The sequence below is a fragment of the Crocodylus siamensis genome, chromosome 13, assembly GCF_052110815.1.
Source record: "Crocodylus siamensis isolate JL-2025a chromosome 13, ASM5211081v1, whole genome shotgun sequence".
NCBI classification, from domain to species: domain Eukaryota; kingdom Metazoa; phylum Chordata; order Crocodylia; family Crocodylidae; genus Crocodylus; species Crocodylus siamensis.
The window spans coordinates 20,104,548-20,122,569 of record NC_143407.1 but is presented as its reverse complement, the minus strand read 5'-3'; the positions used below and the strand labels follow the sequence as shown (position 1 = coordinate 20,122,569).

At 44.7% G+C, this 18,022-nt stretch overlaps 1 protein-coding gene across 4 annotated transcripts in view; it reads right to left on the bottom strand.

The window, feature by feature from the left end:
* AP2B1 (adaptor related protein complex 2 subunit beta 1) overlaps positions 1-18,022 on the bottom strand; it is a 139,748-nt gene that overhangs the window by 56,810 nt on the left and 64,916 nt on the right. For all 4 annotated transcript variants that reach the window (XM_090026666.1, XM_090026664.1, XM_090026667.1 and 1 more), the window contains 2 exons: positions 14,800-15,059; positions 10,376-10,568 (listed from right to left, as the gene is read on the bottom strand). In XM_090026666.1, the coding sequence (XP_089882792.1) occupies positions 10,376-10,568; positions 14,800-15,059 (453 nt within the window). The remainder of the gene's footprint in view (positions 1-10,375; positions 10,569-14,799; positions 15,060-18,022) is intronic.

The window sequence follows — 18,022 nt, the reverse complement described above, 5'->3', positions numbered from 1 at the left end:
TGCAGATGCTCTGCAGTCAAAGTGCAACTGCTCTGTAACTTTAGTGTGCAGTTCTGCTGACTTCTATAGTAGCTCCGGCATTGCTACACTACACTAGAGAACCTATTTGCACTGTAAAGCAGATTTGTAAGGAAGGCAACTTCCAAAATGTTTGTTCATACAATGGGTGGTAGAAGACAGGCTTCCACAATCTTTTCTGCAATGTTACGTAATGTACATGGAGGGTGTATAACAAGAAAAGGGCTGAGCTAGTGAAAGAGGCTGCAACAATCTCCTTTCAGACCTAGCTAGATCTTTCAGTGCAGTGATGTAATGCATACAGCCATAATTTATGGGCCAACAGGATATGCGTTATATATATATATACATACACACACACACACACACACACACACACACATTGCATTCAGGAGCTCCATGTTATGGATCGGGGAGCTAGATGAAAACGTTTGGGTTTTTGGTAACACAGCACAGTGATTCCACCTCACAGCAAGGAATATAAAGCATTTACTGACTAAAATCAATTGATCTGGTTGACTACATAGCTGAGAAACAAACAGTTGCTGGCATGACAATTGATTCAGGCTACTTCTATTTAATGTAGAAGGGACTGTGCATGCTGCCTTCCTACAGCTCTGGGGCTGTTGACACTCCGCTTTGCAGATTCATCTTTCCTTTGGTTCACACTTGTACATTTTCAACGCTTTAGCTTTAGGTAAAGGCTTCTTATTGCGCATGGACTTTTCTGAGCAATGAGATTAGGGTTGAGTAGGGAGCCTTGTGTGGAGCTGTTGGCTTGTATGAATGCAGTGGTGTTGGTACATGATAAGGACAGTGCACACTAACGGAGCTGCACCACAGGATACGACAGACCATAGATTTCAGACCATAGAATATCAATAACTCCCCCTTTGCAGTGCTTGTATTAGAATGAATTGCATGAATATTCATTAGTTATTTGTTTTGATTTAAATAATAAGTAGTGTCTAAATAATGCTCTAGCTGCCTTAACACTTAATTAACATATCATAACTCCAACATCCTTAAACAATCAAACAAGAATTCAGACAACCAGTGACTAAGAGATGTTTTTTCAAACGCATTCTGTTCCAGAAACATACCTCAATCCTCTCTAGAAAATGTATTAAATACATATTCTGGACTAACGAAGTGAGCTGTATAACAGCCTTGGAAAATAGTCAAGTATCCCCATTTTACAGAAAGGGGAGCTGAGGCATGGGTAGTTTTAAGTAGAGGTGCACCAATAGAGATTTTTGGGGCCAATACTGATATCTGATTTTTAAGGGGGCATATCGGCTGATACCAATCCAATTTCTGATACAGCATGGAAAGTTGCCTCCCTCTGGTAAGTCTGCTGTGGTGGAAGAGGAGTGGGGAGGGAAGGGGCATGGAAGGGCAGATCAACCCCCGTCCCCCACAGTCAGGGAGGTGGCAGAGGAAGGGGTAAGTGCTGCCCAGCCAGGGTGGGGCAGGGTGCTGAAGCACAGATCCCACCACTGCACAGACTCCAGAAGGTCACGGAGGGTGAGGGAGGCCACATGGCGCATGTGCCCCTGAATCTGCACGGGGTGGGGTGGGTGGGCTGCAGTTGCAGGCTAGAGCCAGGTCTCTTCTTGCCGCGGGCTGGGCTTGGGGCACCTGAGGAGGGGGCAAAAGCCATCCCAAGTTTCGCCATAACTCCCTCCCAAGCACCACTGCCTGCTCGCCTGCCTGGTGCAACCCCCAGCTCTTCTCAGCTCAACTGCCCCCAAAGAGCCAAGGGTCCATCCCACTCACCATCCCCATCCTGGCTGGGCAGCACCTGCTCCCGCCCCCTCCCTCACCATGGGGGGAAGGGGGGAGGTGCTGATCTGTATTTATGAACCAAATTATCAGCCCCATTGGGCTGATTTTCTGATCCAGCAAATTTTATTTATATCAGTACCTGTTGGATTGATGCATTGGTGCACCTCTAATAACTTCCACAAGACACCACAGTAAATCAGTTGCAGAATTGGGAACAGAACTCAGAATCCTAGAACAATCCTGTGTTTTAATAAATAAATCCATCTACTTGATTTAATACTGCCAGGATATAGACAAAGCTAAAGCCATTACAGAAAGTAATTAGTAATAAGTATCTGTAAAACTATGAAGTAGTTTCAAGTTTAAAAAAAAAAAAAGAATTTCTACTGGCCAGTTCCCACTAGGGACTAATGGTCAAACTTCTAATTCACTGGCTTTGTTCTTTTCTATACACTATAAGGAACAGTCATCCGAAACTGGTATTCAGATAACACTATGCACCCCAAATTCCCCAGCTTAACACTTCGATAATCAGATCTTGGGTGCCTGAGGTCAGGTAACATCAGAAGCCCAGTGATTGTTGCTAACCAGCATTTTTGGTTTGACGCATGGGGAAGCATGGCCCACAACTGAAGGGCAAGCAAACTGGTGACCCAAACCCAGGGAGTGCTGCAGGTATAGGCTTGTAGCACTGCAGTGCAAACCATTGGGAAGCCAAGGTATTGGCTTTTTCACTGAAACAAGACACATGAGGTCAAGCAGGCCTGAGCCACAGCAAGTCTAATCTCATCCTAAATATTAGTGAGCACATTCACCTGCCTTACAATCTTCTCTAGAGTCTGCCAAGATATTCTACTTCAGGGAATTATTACAGGAAGTCTGAATATCCAGTATTTATTAGGCAGCTGCACAGTCCTGGGCATAAATCAGTCTGACAAGCTGCCAGTCTCATGTCAATAACATTATTTTAGATGAATGACTGGCACATTTAAAAAAAAAAAAAAAAGCTTTTACAGAACAGACAAGTTAAGCAGCCTATTTCAACAAATTTCCTGTCTGTCCTGCTCAGGAGGTTAAAATGGGCACTGCCTTATGTTGTCATATAACAGTTAAATGTGCAGGATTACAATACATGTCTTCTCTGGTTGTCTGATTGTTCACTTAGTGCATTTACACCTGATGGGTTCTCAAAGTGTGGGTGTGTGGGTGGAGCGGGGGGAGGGGAGGGGGAAAGAATGGGACTTTAAGGCACAAAAATAGCCACCGTTTGTTCCAGCAGGGATAGTCACACTGTTCCACCAAGAACTCCATAACAATGAAGCCTGCACATAATTTGCATTAAGCACAGCCAATCATAATCAGGTGCAGTATGTAAACTCCCCACTTCTCAGCATGCCCTGTTTATTCTCAATTCAAACAGCTTCTGCTTGGGTCAAGTTGGCACGCTGCTTCCAGAAACCTGTAGCTTGAGTCAAATGTTCCTCCCCCACATTAACAGATTCTGTCATCACCTTTTGCTATAAGAATGCTTTTCAACTGAACACCTCAAGTACTTTATAAAGGGCTGGGGGACATGGTCGCTATTTTACAGAGAGAAAAGCAAGGGCTAAGGGAACTGCCCAGGGTCTCGGATGCAGTGACAAAGAACAGAACCCAACTCTCCAGACTCTGTTCCCTGAACAACAACCACCCATAGTATTATAGTCAGAGTAAGCCCGGGCAACAAGAATATACCTTGGCTGATCCTGTGTTGGGAGCTGAATATTTTTAATTTTATGCTTTTAATTGTAACATGTACTGAAGCATATTCCCTTTGTGCAGGTGCAGGTACAATGAATACCCAGATTTGTTACAAGGTTATATCAATTGATTTTCGGGCTCACTCTGACAAAATACAAGTTTCTTGCTAAAGAAATTAGTCTAGTAAATAGTTGGAAGGATCATCTTCCACCGGAGACGATGCCTAGCAAAGCTCAGCGTGGAATTCAATGAAGGTAATAGTGTCAATTTGCTGGGTATTATGTTCTGCACAATGCATCCCCCAATTCAAATGGACAGAAGAAAAAATATTAAAATGTAGTAGGATAATTTGCTGGGGAAGTTGGAAGCCAGATTGTTGCTTCTCCTGGGCTTTCATGTTTTGTTTCACTACACACTGCAAGCACCCAGTCCCTCTAGCCCATGGAGGGACTAGGTGCTGCCCAACCACGAGTCAGAAAGGTTGAACATCATTGTCCTATTCCATCAAGATGCCATGTATTATTCTGGTTTGGATAGAAAGGCTGCTATTGTGCCTTACCCTGGTATATAAATTATGACTTTGGTAAAGCCTTCATTTCTACTGAAAGTGTGTTTGATTTCAGAAGGGTGCTTGCAGTGTGTAGTGAAACAAAACATGAAAGCCCAGGAGAAGCAACAATCTGGCTTCCAACTTCCCCAGCAAATTATCCTACTACATTTTAATATTTTTTCTTCTGTGCATTTGAATTGAGGGATGCACTGAACATAATACCCAGCAAATTGACACTATTACCTTCATTGAATTCCACACTTAGCTTTGCTAGGCATCGTCTCTGGTGGAAGATGATCCTTCCAGCTATTTACTACGCTAATTTCTTTAGCAAGAAACTTGTTCTTTTCTATACACTATAAGGAATAGTCATCTGAAACTGGTATTCAGGTAACACTATGTACCCCAAATTCCCCAGCTTCACACTTTGATAATAAGAAGATCTTGGGTGCCTGAGGTCAGGTAACATCAGTAGCCCAGTGGACACAAACTGGTGGCTGAGGTGGGTGTTGTGAAGCCCCATCCTGCTGCACAGAGGCAGAGGGGTGAGAGGGTTGAGAGGGGGAGGGGAGCCCAGCCCAATCCAGATGTGTGGGGGAAAGAAGCATTACCTGACACTGTGGGAGGAAAAGGATGTGGGCTGGCCCCAACAAGGCAAGGTGGAAGGGAAGGGGGTATGGTCCAGCTCCAATCTGGCCACGTGGGGGGAGGGTCATGGCCCAGCTCTGAACCACTGCTCAAGGCTTGGTATTCTGGCTGTGGGGAGGGGTGGCGGTATTAACTGCCACTGTTCATCTACCGCCAAATTTCCTACCCACAAGGAGGCCCCTGGGCCAGATTCTAAGGCTTTGCAGGCCACATTTGGCCTGTGGACCATAGGTTGAATCTCCCTGGAATAGGAGACTATTTTAGCTGGGTGATTCTACTAGTAAGCTAAATTTTCAGTGACATGCAAAACAACCATGGTACCAATGTACTCTCATAAGCCAAGCCACAAACATTGGTTTCAAATGTAAATTCAGACATATGCCAGTTTGTTTCTTTCCACAGTAATTGAGAGGAATTTGTACCATGGATACAACAGAGTTAACTTTAAAAACCTGAGTTACCTGGGGCAAATACTTTCCCATCTGGTCACTATGTACACATGACAGTTCAGAAGTCACATGTCACAAATCATCCTCTATAATAATTTGCTTCATTTGTGTCTGTCACTCTGTCTGTCACACTCAAAAAACCCATATTTGTGCTCACTTTTCTGGACTTTTAGTGATTGATTTCATTTAGTTATGGTGTACTCTCAGTATCTGAGCAAAAATTGTCCCTTAACACCCTTACTTTAACTTTAACCCATAACACCCTTACCAAGGTGAAGCAGAGAAAAGATGGCAATTGAATGCAGAAAGAATGGCAGAAGTAGACAAAATTAAATAGATGAGCAAAGAGGATGTCGTAGAAGAGATGCAATGGAAAGGTAAAGGGTTTACAGAGGGAACAGAAGACAACAACAGATTCACTGAAGATGAGATTGAGGAACATAGCTGTGGATTGATGAACACGATGTGCCAATTCAGTAACTCTTTAAATTTCCAAGCTGAAAAACCATCAGATGGTCAATTCCAGAGTTGTTGTCATAAGAGTAAAGTGATTCTGCCTCCAAGACCATTTCCAGAGTATTTGCAGGATTCGATGATGAATTGGAACAGCGAGCATTACCAGAACTTTAAAACAAACATTTGATCATAAAACAGAGCATTGCCTGTTGAGCAAAGATCATTGTAACAAGATGTACAATTCATGGACCATGTGGAGGACTGAATCCAAATGCACCATGCACAGAAAATCAATGTCTGAAGAAATATCCAAAGAAGTTTTAGAAAGGAGACACCTGGAAATGTTGATGGGCATCCGTTGTATACAAGAAGACTACACAGAACAACTCAGGTTGGTAATGACACAGTGGATAACAGAAACATGGTACCCTATAACAAGTAGCCTATTTTTGCCTGTCATTTTTGACAGACTTTTATGCTAGTATTGTTTTATTTGAACAGCCCCCATTCTCATACTTCCCTGTGTGCTGATTCAGTTGCTGGATTGGGCTGGAATGATGGACAGTGTCTAGTGGAAGGAAGCAGATGAAAACAGGAGGGGCCAGCAAAGGAGTCAACTACAGTATTTACCTGAATACAAGATGGTCCCCCTCCCCACCAAACTAGCATGGGAAAAAAAAAGTCCCTCATCTTATAGTCACATACAAGGAAATCTCACTAAATACATTGTCTATCGTTAAACTGATGCCAAAAGCAGCGTGTGCTCAGCAATGGAAACCAACTATGAAGCTGAATGCAAGCCAACATTGAGGAGGACTATAAAACACACGGCCCTGTACAGTATTGGGCAAACATGCTGATGGGAACCTACCACAAGGTACATTAGTGCAGCCAAAAGGAATAACGCATATAATAGTGCCCATTAAGTGCACCCCCCCTCACCATCGACTCTTTTTCAAGTATGGGGAGCCATTATATTGCATGCATTTTGACTTCCTCTTCACTCCCACAGCCGAGCATGGATCCTCTGTGGGGGAGAAGAGGGTATCAGTAGTACACACACATAATGAGCAGCCCTAAGTCATGGCGTCACCATAGGTTGAAATGCTGTCGACTCTGGTGAGACCCAGCCCAATGAACTATGTGGTATAAGCCTCTGACTTTGGACTAATATCATACATAGTTTGTACTGCGTGTAAAAGTGCTGCTCAAATGTGTGTTTATGGAGTAACTGTGATAAAACTTGCAACATTTGCAAAAAGAGGTAAACACACATCAGTGGGCTACATGACCCCCCCCAGGGTGACAAATTCTAGACAAACCTCCAATAATTAGCTTCTATACCTGGAAAAATATAACAAATGTATAAAATTTCCATATATAGAATATAATTAAGGGGGAGGGGTAGAAGTTGTCTTATAATCAGGATCATCTCTTATTTGAGTAAATATTGTAATCATAGGTTAGGGAAAAGTGTGTCACCATAAAGGTCAGCACATCCGAATTCAGGGTCAAACTTGGTCCTTTTCTCCATGAGTGACAAGAACCAACTCTGGCACAGATACAACAGCATGAGCTGAGCATTTTGAATCACTCCTTATGATGTGCTCACATGACACTGACTGAGCACGAAGAGCCATACTTGAATGTCTCCAGTGACTGGTAGGCCCTTGGAAGAGTCTTGAAGGATTAAGAGGGAAGCTCAGAACAGGGAACCCAGGCAGTGATGTGGGAAAAATGCATAAACTGCTAAAGGAGTGTGGCTGGAAGAGGGAAAAAGTGGCTCAAGAGGTTAAAAAAAACCAAAACAAAACAAAACAAAAAAAATCAGTAACTGTAAAAGATGACAGTCATTTATGATCCTAATCTGGTAATGATGAACTGCCGTGCAGTCACAAGAATCTGGAATATCCCAGCTACCCCTTTGCCATTTTATGACCCTTTATGAACATTAAGGATGAAAATGTATCGCTTTCTTTTAGAGTATTTCTCCATGTTAGTCTTACAAGAATAACCATTGTCATCTACATACAAAACCATGAACTACATGCTTAAATACAATTTTGAACTCATGCTGGTCTGTACAGCTGACGGTAGAGGTTATAGTTTCAGGTATGATTTAACTTGGACTGGTGGAGCTTGCACACTTTGTGGTGAGGAAATAGGCAAGATCAGCTGAGTTCAGGTAAGTCCAACCAATGCTCTTCCCACACTTCCGGCTCCTTCCCTATGCCAAGGGATGGGCACATTTTCTCACAACTGACCAGGAAACAGCCTAGGAATGTTTCAGTGCAAAGAACCCTGGGATATGTTCTCAGGCTACGCATGCAAGTGAGGAAACAAATGGAGCTACAGTAAAGCTTATTCTTTTGAGGATGAAGTAATGTAGACAAAGTTTTGTTATACCCATATCAGGGCTAACTCTGCATTTTAGACATACTGCCAGAGACTCAATCCCAGGTTCCGGTAATTAAACTTGAGATTTTCCATATATGTAGTTATACAGACACAAGCACACAGACATAGAAATCATGTTCTTTCACATACAAAGCACTGAGAAAAGGGTTAGTTAAGGAATAAAGGCCAGCAAAAGAATCCATGGGGGTCTGGGATTTACAGGGAAGAGAGTCACTTGTGTATCTCATGGGTAAGAAGCAGCCAACAGGGACATGGATATGGCAGCATTTCACTGGAAAGCATTGGAAGGAGACACTATCTAGGACTGCATCCTAACCTATTTGTGATTAGGCAGGCCAACTTTTTTAGCCTGGAGTTTAAACCAGGGCTTGCCACTCTGCTGAGATGCAGCTCTGTGTCAGATAGCAATGAAGAGCACAAACAGAACATTACAAGAAGTGACAAGACTTCAGACCTCCCAATTTGAGAGCTGCATTGCCAAAGTGGGTCACGAAGTTAACCCCTCGCATGCAGACAGTTACAGGAACCCTTTTCCCAACATCTAATCCAGTTGTGCTTAACCTCCAGCTTGCAGAGCAGATCCAGCCCATGAAGCCATGTAATCTGGTCTATGGGGCTCCCCATGGGTCTGGAAATTTGGCAGCAGAGGAGCAGTGGCTATTATTAACATTACCACCACTCCACTGCCAAATTTCCAAGCCCTGCAGGCCCTTACAAAGTTCTAGGTGTCGGTCTGGGGCCACGCACTGGGACAGCCCTGTGCACCAGATCAGGCCACACACTGGGCCAGCCCTGCACGCCAGCTTGGACACACAAACCGGATCCACCCTGTACATCGATCCTACCCCAATCGTCCAACCACATGGGGCCAAATGGTTGGACATGACTTATCTAATCCAGTTTAGTCCTTAAGTTACTGTCATCCACAGGTTCTCTGGTCAACAACCAAGTGCCTCGATTAGTGTCTGGACATTCAATACAGAAGATTTGTCTCTGCAACTAGAGATGAAGGTGTCTGTTCAAAAATCCATGGCTCAAATGCCTCTTTTAAGCTGTCACACAACATTGTTTTCTGAATTGTATGAATGCAATTAAAGAAATAAAATTAGTTACAGTGCACAGCAGTGGCTGTCGCTCTCTTCATCAGAGGTCACTGAACTGAGCTCCCGCTGCTAGGCTTATACAGCACATGCTGCTGAGAACTCCAGCCAAGGACTAGCATGCCTGTTCCACTGATGTGAACTTCAGGCACATGAACCGCTGCTCAAACAGTGCAGAGATCAAATCAGTTGAGCATATCTGATCTCTGTGAACAGAAAGGCTAGGGAGAGTTAGGTTAGTTTTTACTTCATCAGCTTGAGAAACACCAGAAGTTGGGCTCTGTATTTAATGTCTGTTTTAGCAAGATTGCTACAATGAATGGAGAAGCCCACAAATAAGGATTTATTGTATCGGGGCTCGTTCAGCTGTATGAACAGCCTCCCACTCCTCCAAAGCTGCTGCCTTATGGTAGAGGCCTGACTCACTGTGCTGAAGGCTAAATGTGCTACTGTGTTCAGTGATCTGTTCTCTTACTGAATGGTAGCCACAGATTTAAGACCCACTGCACCCATTATTCAGTTGCATAATAAATTTTTCCCCTTCTGATTTAGTCATGACAGCTTATGCTTAGCTTCCCCTCCCCAGGCAAGAGGCAGAATTAATTTATTCATTCTCTGGCGCTGACCCTTTTAATATTAGAATACTAACTTGTGAGTGGCTGCGGTGAAGGGCAGGACTATGTGGAACAGCAGAGTGCTTCCTCTTGGCCTAACTGGAATTAAGATGTCACCGATACTATAGCAAGACATGCTCTGGAGAATACACAAATAAGATGATGCAAGCTATAAAGATGGAGCTTGTAATTAAATTCAGTTGAGTTGGGAACAAGACGGCATCATGACAGCCCTTTTGTAGAGGAACTGGTGTATTTTATAATGCTCTCGGACACCTAAGGAACTGGCAGGGCTCTTTAATCCTCCTTCCCTGCTTCCCAGTGAGAGAAAGCAGGAAATAGTTCTATCGATCTACAATGGGAATCTATGTTGTGTGGTAGCATTCTTTACTAAAGGAAGAACCTGGCTGTGAACTGGCACAAAAGTAACAATGGCTTCTGAGGGTCCCAGTAATCTATGAATCTCTTCAGGCTCCAGTAGTGGGCACTCAGCACAAAGGGAATTAATACCTAAGGTCTTGCCAACAGCTGAGACCACAAATATTTTTAGTTACTGTACAGCATTTGAAATGGAAGAAAGAGTACATTTCTTACCAAACTGTCTAACCCTCCACCAAGAAGGTCCACAGCACCCATCTGCATGGAGGACACTTGGGGTACATTCACTGGGGGGCCCAGGTCAAGGTTCAGAAGATCACCCAGAAGGTCACCCTGAGATGGGATAACCTGAGGCTGCTCCAAGTTGGTAGTGGCAGTGGTTCCCACAGGGCTGTCTCCTGCATCAGTGCTGTGGGCAGACAGAAAAATAAATAAGGGAGAATATTTAGTTACTTTTGTTGCAGCCTTTGGAGCTCCAGAGAAGAGAAACTGCAGAATGAAGACCCATGAATGACAGCCAAAAATACAAATGACCCACAAACAGCGATGTGGTACAGCTCCAAGCAATGGTGTTTTGGTTTTTTCACTATTGACCAAAACACATGATTTATGATCACCAATTGGAGGCAACAAGTAATGGGAACCGGTGGTTAGTGTTTATTGCTTAAGGTGTCCTTGGGTTAGCCAAATTATCTCCTTAGCCAACACACATGGGACATACCAAGTCAATCAACTGTCTTGTCTTCCTTCTAGCAATCGCAACAATCTGAAGCTTCAGACACAAGGCACAAATGGGAAAAGGACAAATTTATTTCTCTAGCAATTAGCTTTCTTGCAAAAGCATGAAATATAACTTGCCCTATGCCAGCATCTAATTTTCACTTGTTGCGAAATATTCTAGCCCTTTTTTTAAACCCAGCTAGCATTATTTCAATGTAAGGTGCAGGGCGGGGGGGCACAACACAACACACGATGGATGGACTGCAAATGCCATAGTGGCCACTCAAATTCCTGTGCATCATTACAATATTTTTATATTCAGAGAAGCTATACAATTTTAGATTCACTTTATGCTTCTCCTACCCCCACACTCCAAACTGTCTGCAGTAAGGGAGCAAGTTATTTTCACTCAGTATTACTGCACATACACTAGGGGTTTGTAAGGAAGTTCTCCTGGAATTAATTTTCTGATAAGGTGTTTTAAAAGGAGAACATTTCTGTAGGAATCCCACCCTACTGATTTGTGAGTAGCCTTGATCCTCCTTCCTGATACTGCCATGATCTGTGTGAAGATACCTTCAGAAACTGCATACATGCTGTTGGTCACTTTGGTGAATGCAGAAAAGGATATAAGAAAAAGATTAATGGAATGAGAGTCAGGTAACAGCCAGCAAAGAAAAGAAAGGCTGAAAGGTTATTAAGAAATTTAGCCCCTTAATAGTGTTAATGCTGATTTTCTTTCATGCTTCCACCTTTAGTAGCAGGGCTTTTACATACTGAATATGCTGAAAATGCTCACTTGAAAGCAATTTCCCTGATCCAGCTCAATCCCCATTAAGAGCAAAACGTGAGACCTGGATGATTTTTATGAACAATGGACATGAGTAAAATTGTATTACAGCAATGCCAAAGCCGCCAAACCCTTTCCTTCAGTCTTCTTCCTCCTGCATATGATGACACTTTAAAGTTCCACCTCTCCTCTACTTACGTGTGTTTTTTGTTTTGTTTTTTTAAACAGTAGCTGCCCCCAAGGCCAATGAGAAATCTGCACGACAGCTTTCAAAAGAATAAAAAGAATCACGAATGGCCATATATTAAGAATACAGATATGCTATCATGTCTCCTTTCTTTATTGCCCTGGGAAAACAATGAAAGGGAGAATGTTTCAATCCCTTTTCACCAGCAGATCTCCTCTTGAATTAATATATTTGGGCTTTCCCAGAACATCAGCACAGCTCCCAGAATCCTTAAGCCAAAGTTACACTGGTTGTTTCTCTAAATTCCCCAGCTTTGGCTGCTCCCAGAACACCAGCAGCAAAAACTTGTTGGAAGACAAGTAGCTGCTGGTGGCTGTAAACCAAGGACTGCCATACAAACAACCTAAAAGAAGAGCAAGCATGGTTATTTAAAGATAATATCACTGTAAAGAAAAATCCCCACAAGCAAAAAAAGAGTCTGACCTTCCACTGCTGATAGGCAAAACACTGGCTTTCAACCTACTCCCCTGACTCTTGGGATTTCATCACAGAACCCCAAAAAGTACCACTAATTCATGACAACTGGTGTGCCAGAACAGAAAGAGCTGAGCACCTGGAAGCAGCTCATGTGGCTGAGAATTGCTTATCAGTTGAGAATTGGAGCAGTTAAAGGCCAATATACTACACCTTTAGAGTACAATGCATAGGAGAAAGTTCACACTGCCAACTACATCGATGAGTAATTTCTTACAGGATTATGCCCAGAAGTTCAACACTTAACCCTTCCACTTTAATTACACCATACAGGTGGGGGGGAGGGGGGGAAGGGGTGGAATCAATAATTTAAGTAAGCACTAATCCCAAGAATCTGCCACCAAAAAGTCTCATCTCCTCAGAACAAAAGAAATTAAAACCCAACCCAAGTTTTTAAAAAATCAGTCTTCCACTGGCACTTTTAGCTTGATCCAAGTGAACAGACGTACAAGTATTGCTGGCATCCGGAAGATGCAAGTCAATTTCCTTGCATAGAGCAAGAGGACATGCAATGAGCGATTTCAGTCGCCCCACAACACTGTCCCTGAGGAGTAGTATTGCGAGTACGAGATTGAAAGCCATAATTTGGCTTACTACAATACTGCTGCAAAGAAGGCCCTTCTCTGAAGCCTGATCGACATGTCTTTTTTATCATGCATTTAAGACTGATAATCACAATAATGACATCTCTTTATTAAGCTGAGTTCATGTGGAAGGAATCTAATTTACCAATGAATAGCACCATTTGCCTTTAATTTACAAAGAGCACAGGAGCACTGCACTGAAAGTTAATACTCTCTCCAAAGTAATGTTTGTCGTTCCCCTGGTTGCTTCTTCATATTGTTGCGGATTGAGGTATAGAGGATATTGGCCCAGCTAACAGATGATTAAGTAACATGAGATATTAGAGCAGTGAAGTGATATAAGCAATAGCTATACAGTACTTGGAAAATCAAAGGGAGTCCATTGGCTATCTGGACAGCATCTGCCAGTGTTGAATCCCTAAGCTCTGTGCTCTAGAAGCAGTGAAGAACTCATCTGAGCTAGTAAAAACCTGAGATATCAGCTTTGACCTGAAATAACCATGAACAGGAGAGCTAGTTGGCCAAGCCTGAGATGGAGATTTGGTCTCACCTTTGGCCTGAGCTAGCCCATTCTGCTATTGGCCCCTGAGCAGGACATAGTTCTTCTGTTTCCATTGCACTAGGCTGCAGAAGCCCCAGAAGTCCTGAGTGTAACTTGAGGTTGCAGGCCTTTGGTCAATGCAGCCAGACTAAGTTTCAGATAGAGGAAAAGCTACTAAACTCCACAATGCTCCAAAGCCATGGAAAGTATTTTAGCCATCAGGAGTATTTGTATCTATGGAAGGGAGATATGAGGAGACAGCAAAGGCACAACTGTCTATACAGATTTGCAAGAGGACAGCAAAACAAACAAACAAACAAACAAACAATAACCAACAGTGGTTCAAGAACAACTTCCCAGGATTTCTGGTACACACTACATTGACACTATACCTTCGACTGTAAAAAGAGCTACAACTGTAACTGATGCACTCAGCAAGAAGTATAACTCACCTGAAGAAGGAACCATGGAACAGAATGAAATACTGTAACATGGGGGTGTCCAACTTCTAAGCCACTGAAAGCCACACCAATGGGGGCTGCACACTGCAGGCTGCAGCAGCAGGCAAGCCATGGATGGATGACTGGGCTGCACAGATATGCACCGGGAGGCCCACAACTGCTCTGTGCCTCCCTCCCCGAAGCTGCTACACTGTAGAGGCACAATTCCTTTATATATTGCTGCAACACATGCACTCATGGACACTTCCCCCGCATCACTGCACCAAAAGCCACCTCACATACCACAGGGAATATAATGCTTCCCCCCTTGCCCTCCCACTCCCCTCTCCCCTGCACAGCCCAGCTTCACTGTCAGGTCCCCATGTGGCGCTGCACTGCCTTGCCTTCTGAAGCGAGAGCAGGAGGCAGCAGAGACTTTGGCCGCTAGGAGCAGCTGCCTGGTTTGAGCCTGAAGACTGAATTTAACCCCTGCCAGTTGAACAGACCTGCTATACAACAAGGATTCCAGTACACTATGCACTTACTATTTGATTTCAGATCACACGCTTATTTCCCAGTCTGCTCTTTGGTTTGTATTTTTTGTCCTTAGAGAAAACTTGTAACATATACAGAACAAACCAAAACCTTTCTATTTTCACAGCATTATTTAAGCTTTAACTTATCTAACTTAGTTTTAGTCCAGACCAAGCTTCAATGATGTAGACTTTTTCTACCCTTTCTGTTTTTGAAAAGTTAATATACTGGGGGAATTTTTTTGCTATTTCTTCCCTAATTCATGTTCTCAGAGCAGGGAAGGCCAATAACGTAGCTACTCCCTGCTTACCTGCCATGGTGAATTGGCAAATGCTTGCGATGGATCCCGTGGCTGCCCTCCACAAAGGCGTTGGGTGGTTTGTGGTACACAGAAGCCAATGACCCAATGTGGCAGATAAGCTCATCCAGCAGTGTTGGCTCAATCAGGTCAGTCTCCTCAGAAATCAGTGGCTTTTCTGATAAAACCACTTCTTTGGCAGTCACAGGATCCGTGGAGAGAAGGCGCCAATAGATATAACCACGATCCCGCAGGTCTGGGTTGTCTGAATCCTAAAAGAAAACAGAGTCTTATCCAGGGATCTAAAGCAGGCTTATTTGCTGCAGTCACATTCTTTTTCTTCCAGTAACCTTTTTTTTTTGTTTTGTTTTTTGTTTTCAAGTGGAAATGAAACTACAACCTTGAAGACAATGCTACTGACTGAAGTACTTGTCATGAACAGCAACATTTGAAACAAAAATTAGAGTCTGGCCTCTTGCCCCTCAGCTAAATAGCCAGTCAAAGAGGAAAACATCTAGTTGAACAGAAAAAGGATCGAGTACTTGGGATAATCAAGTACAACAACAGACCTCAGGGTTTAGAACTCCCTCCATTCCATTCCAAATGTGCTCTTCTAATTGTCCTTCTTTAATCCTACCATAAATATAAAGAGGGATCAAAATGACTTCCTCATTCAGCCACATACTAGCAGCAGATGCATAATACTGTGTCATGAAAGACAATGAGTGAGGATTACAAGGGCACTGGTAGGATAAGGCACATAAAGCCACAGGATAGGTTGCTAATTTGCTAAGAGTTTACTTTACATACACTTTTGAAAGGGAGCATAAAAGGTCTCATCACACACACACACACACACACACACACACACACACACACACACACACACACACACACACATCATATTCATTGTTAAAGACATTCTTCAGTCTTTCAGGCCTCCAGCTGTCAGTAGCATCCTTTTTATTGTAGATAATTCTGTACCAGCATGAAAAGCTGCTTCAAAAAAGAGAGATAAAAGCCTAGCTTCAAAAGGAAAAGAAACAAGAAGCAGCTCCAGTATTTTGGAGGTGTAAGGAGTAATTTTATATTGTACACTTAACCTCCCCATGGAAGTAAAGGGGCTGATCACCAGGGATCCAGATTTCTGCTTCCCATGCAAAAATGGGAAAAACCGTGGATTTTCCCTTTTAACAGAGAAAAAAGAAGATTTTTAATTTTAATGGAGATACCCACAGATTTTCCACTTTTGTAAAGAGCTCTCTGCAGGCTGGAAGAGTTCCAGCCTGCACGAGCTTCTTGCAAGAAGTGCAGCAAACCCTCAGCCAAGGGCTAGCAAAATACGGCCTGTGGGCTGGATCTGGCCCATGGAGGGGCTTTGTCCAGCCCGTGGTGGGTCCCTCAGCCCCACCTGGCCCAGGCACCACCCACCCGGCCCAGGCACCACCCACCCATTGCATGTGCTGCAGCCCCCTGAACATGCAGCAGGGCTGGGGTGACTCTATGGCTGGACTGCCTTTCTAGGCAGCCCAGGCGGCAGTGGCTCCTCCTGGCAGCCACTGCTGTTGGCCCTAGCTTCACTGTACCAGCAACACAACTCCAACTCAGCCCACTCTGCACCTACTTGAGACTCACCTGCCCAGGCTTAGCAGTGGCAGCTGCCAGGCAGAAACTGTTTCTCAGCATGAGGGAAAAGTAGCCCTGCCCCCTCACTGCTGTCAGGTCATTCCTGCTGCAGCTGCCCAGGGCCTGTGCCAGGGTGCCTTGCTTCTCCACTGCTCTGTGACCGCTGCCCCACTGGGCAGCCCAGACACGGTGATGAAGGCGCAGGGAAACCCAACGTGGGCTCCAGGCGGCTGCAGCAGGATGGATTCAGCAATGATGAGGGGGAGGAGCCACTTTTCCCCCATGCTGAGGAACAGTTTTTGCCTGGCAGCTGCTACTGCTGAGTCTGGGCAGATGAATCCAGAGCAAGCATGGGGCAGGCTGCATCAGGGCTACACACATGGGTTCCTACTGGTACAACAGACCTGGGGCCAGCGGTGGCAGCACTGGAAGGAGGCAGCACTGGAAGGAGCCACCGCCACCTGGGCTGCCTAGAAAAGCAGTCCAGGTGTGGAGCTGCCTCAGCCTTGCTGTGTGTCCAGGGGGCAGCAGGACATGCCACATGTGGGTGGTGCAGAGCAGGCACAGGGTGGGCTGGGGTTGGGAATACGTATGTGGATTTCTGGCCAGTCTGCTCCTGCTGGGGTGAATCCCAGAGTGGGCATGGGACGGGGCTAGGACTGCAGGGCTGGGTGCATAGACTCCAGGCTGTTGTGGGGCAGATGCTGACCAGCTCAGGGGGCTGTGCGCAGGGGGGAGGGGGGGGCAGGCACCTTCCATGCACACCCTGCCAGACCCAAAACCCCTTCCCCCAGAAGCACCACATTTCCCACACACAATCACACATCCTTCCCCAAATGCACCCCTCCCCCTACACATCCATGCACCTCTAGGACCCCCACTCACTGCTACAGGCACACCCCACCACACACATGCACCCCACCCCAAATACACAGAAACCTAGCCACCCCTCCCTTCCACCCCTGCACAAACCCCATACCCACCTACACACATTCCCACAAACATCCCCCCCATTCCCATACTCGCCCACCCATACCCCCCCCATATACAAGAGTAAGACTTCATTTTGAGCTATTATGCAATCACCTCCATATACATGACACAAACACAAACAAATCAGGACAAAAATATTTTTGTAAAACAGAATTTAAATATGTTATTGTGGATCTTTGATTTTTATATACAATTTGGTTTTTTTTTCGTGTTTCAAGATGACAAACCCCCTTCCCAAAAGGAGTACTTCCAGGGACAAGGGGAGGGACTTCCAATGCCAAAGGTCAAGGGTTAGGGGGCGAGACTTCTGGTCCCAAGATGGCAATGAAGAAGCAGGACCCCTGTCAAGGGGTGGGGCTACCACTGCAGTCCTTGACAGCTCACCAAAACTTAAGCAGCCCTCCACCCAAAATAATTGCCTGCCCCTTCCCTAAGCCCTGTCCTGAGGGGAAAGCAGCAGGACTTGAGACTCTCAGTCACCAGGGTTTGGCTCAGGCTCACTTTCCCTCCTGGAGCCTTTGAGGTAAGTGGGGCTTGCAGGAGGTTGGGGGCCTCCTTTGGCAGGGCTGGGTGGGCTGTGGGTCAGGGATGAGGGGCCCTGTGGGGTGGGTGCAGG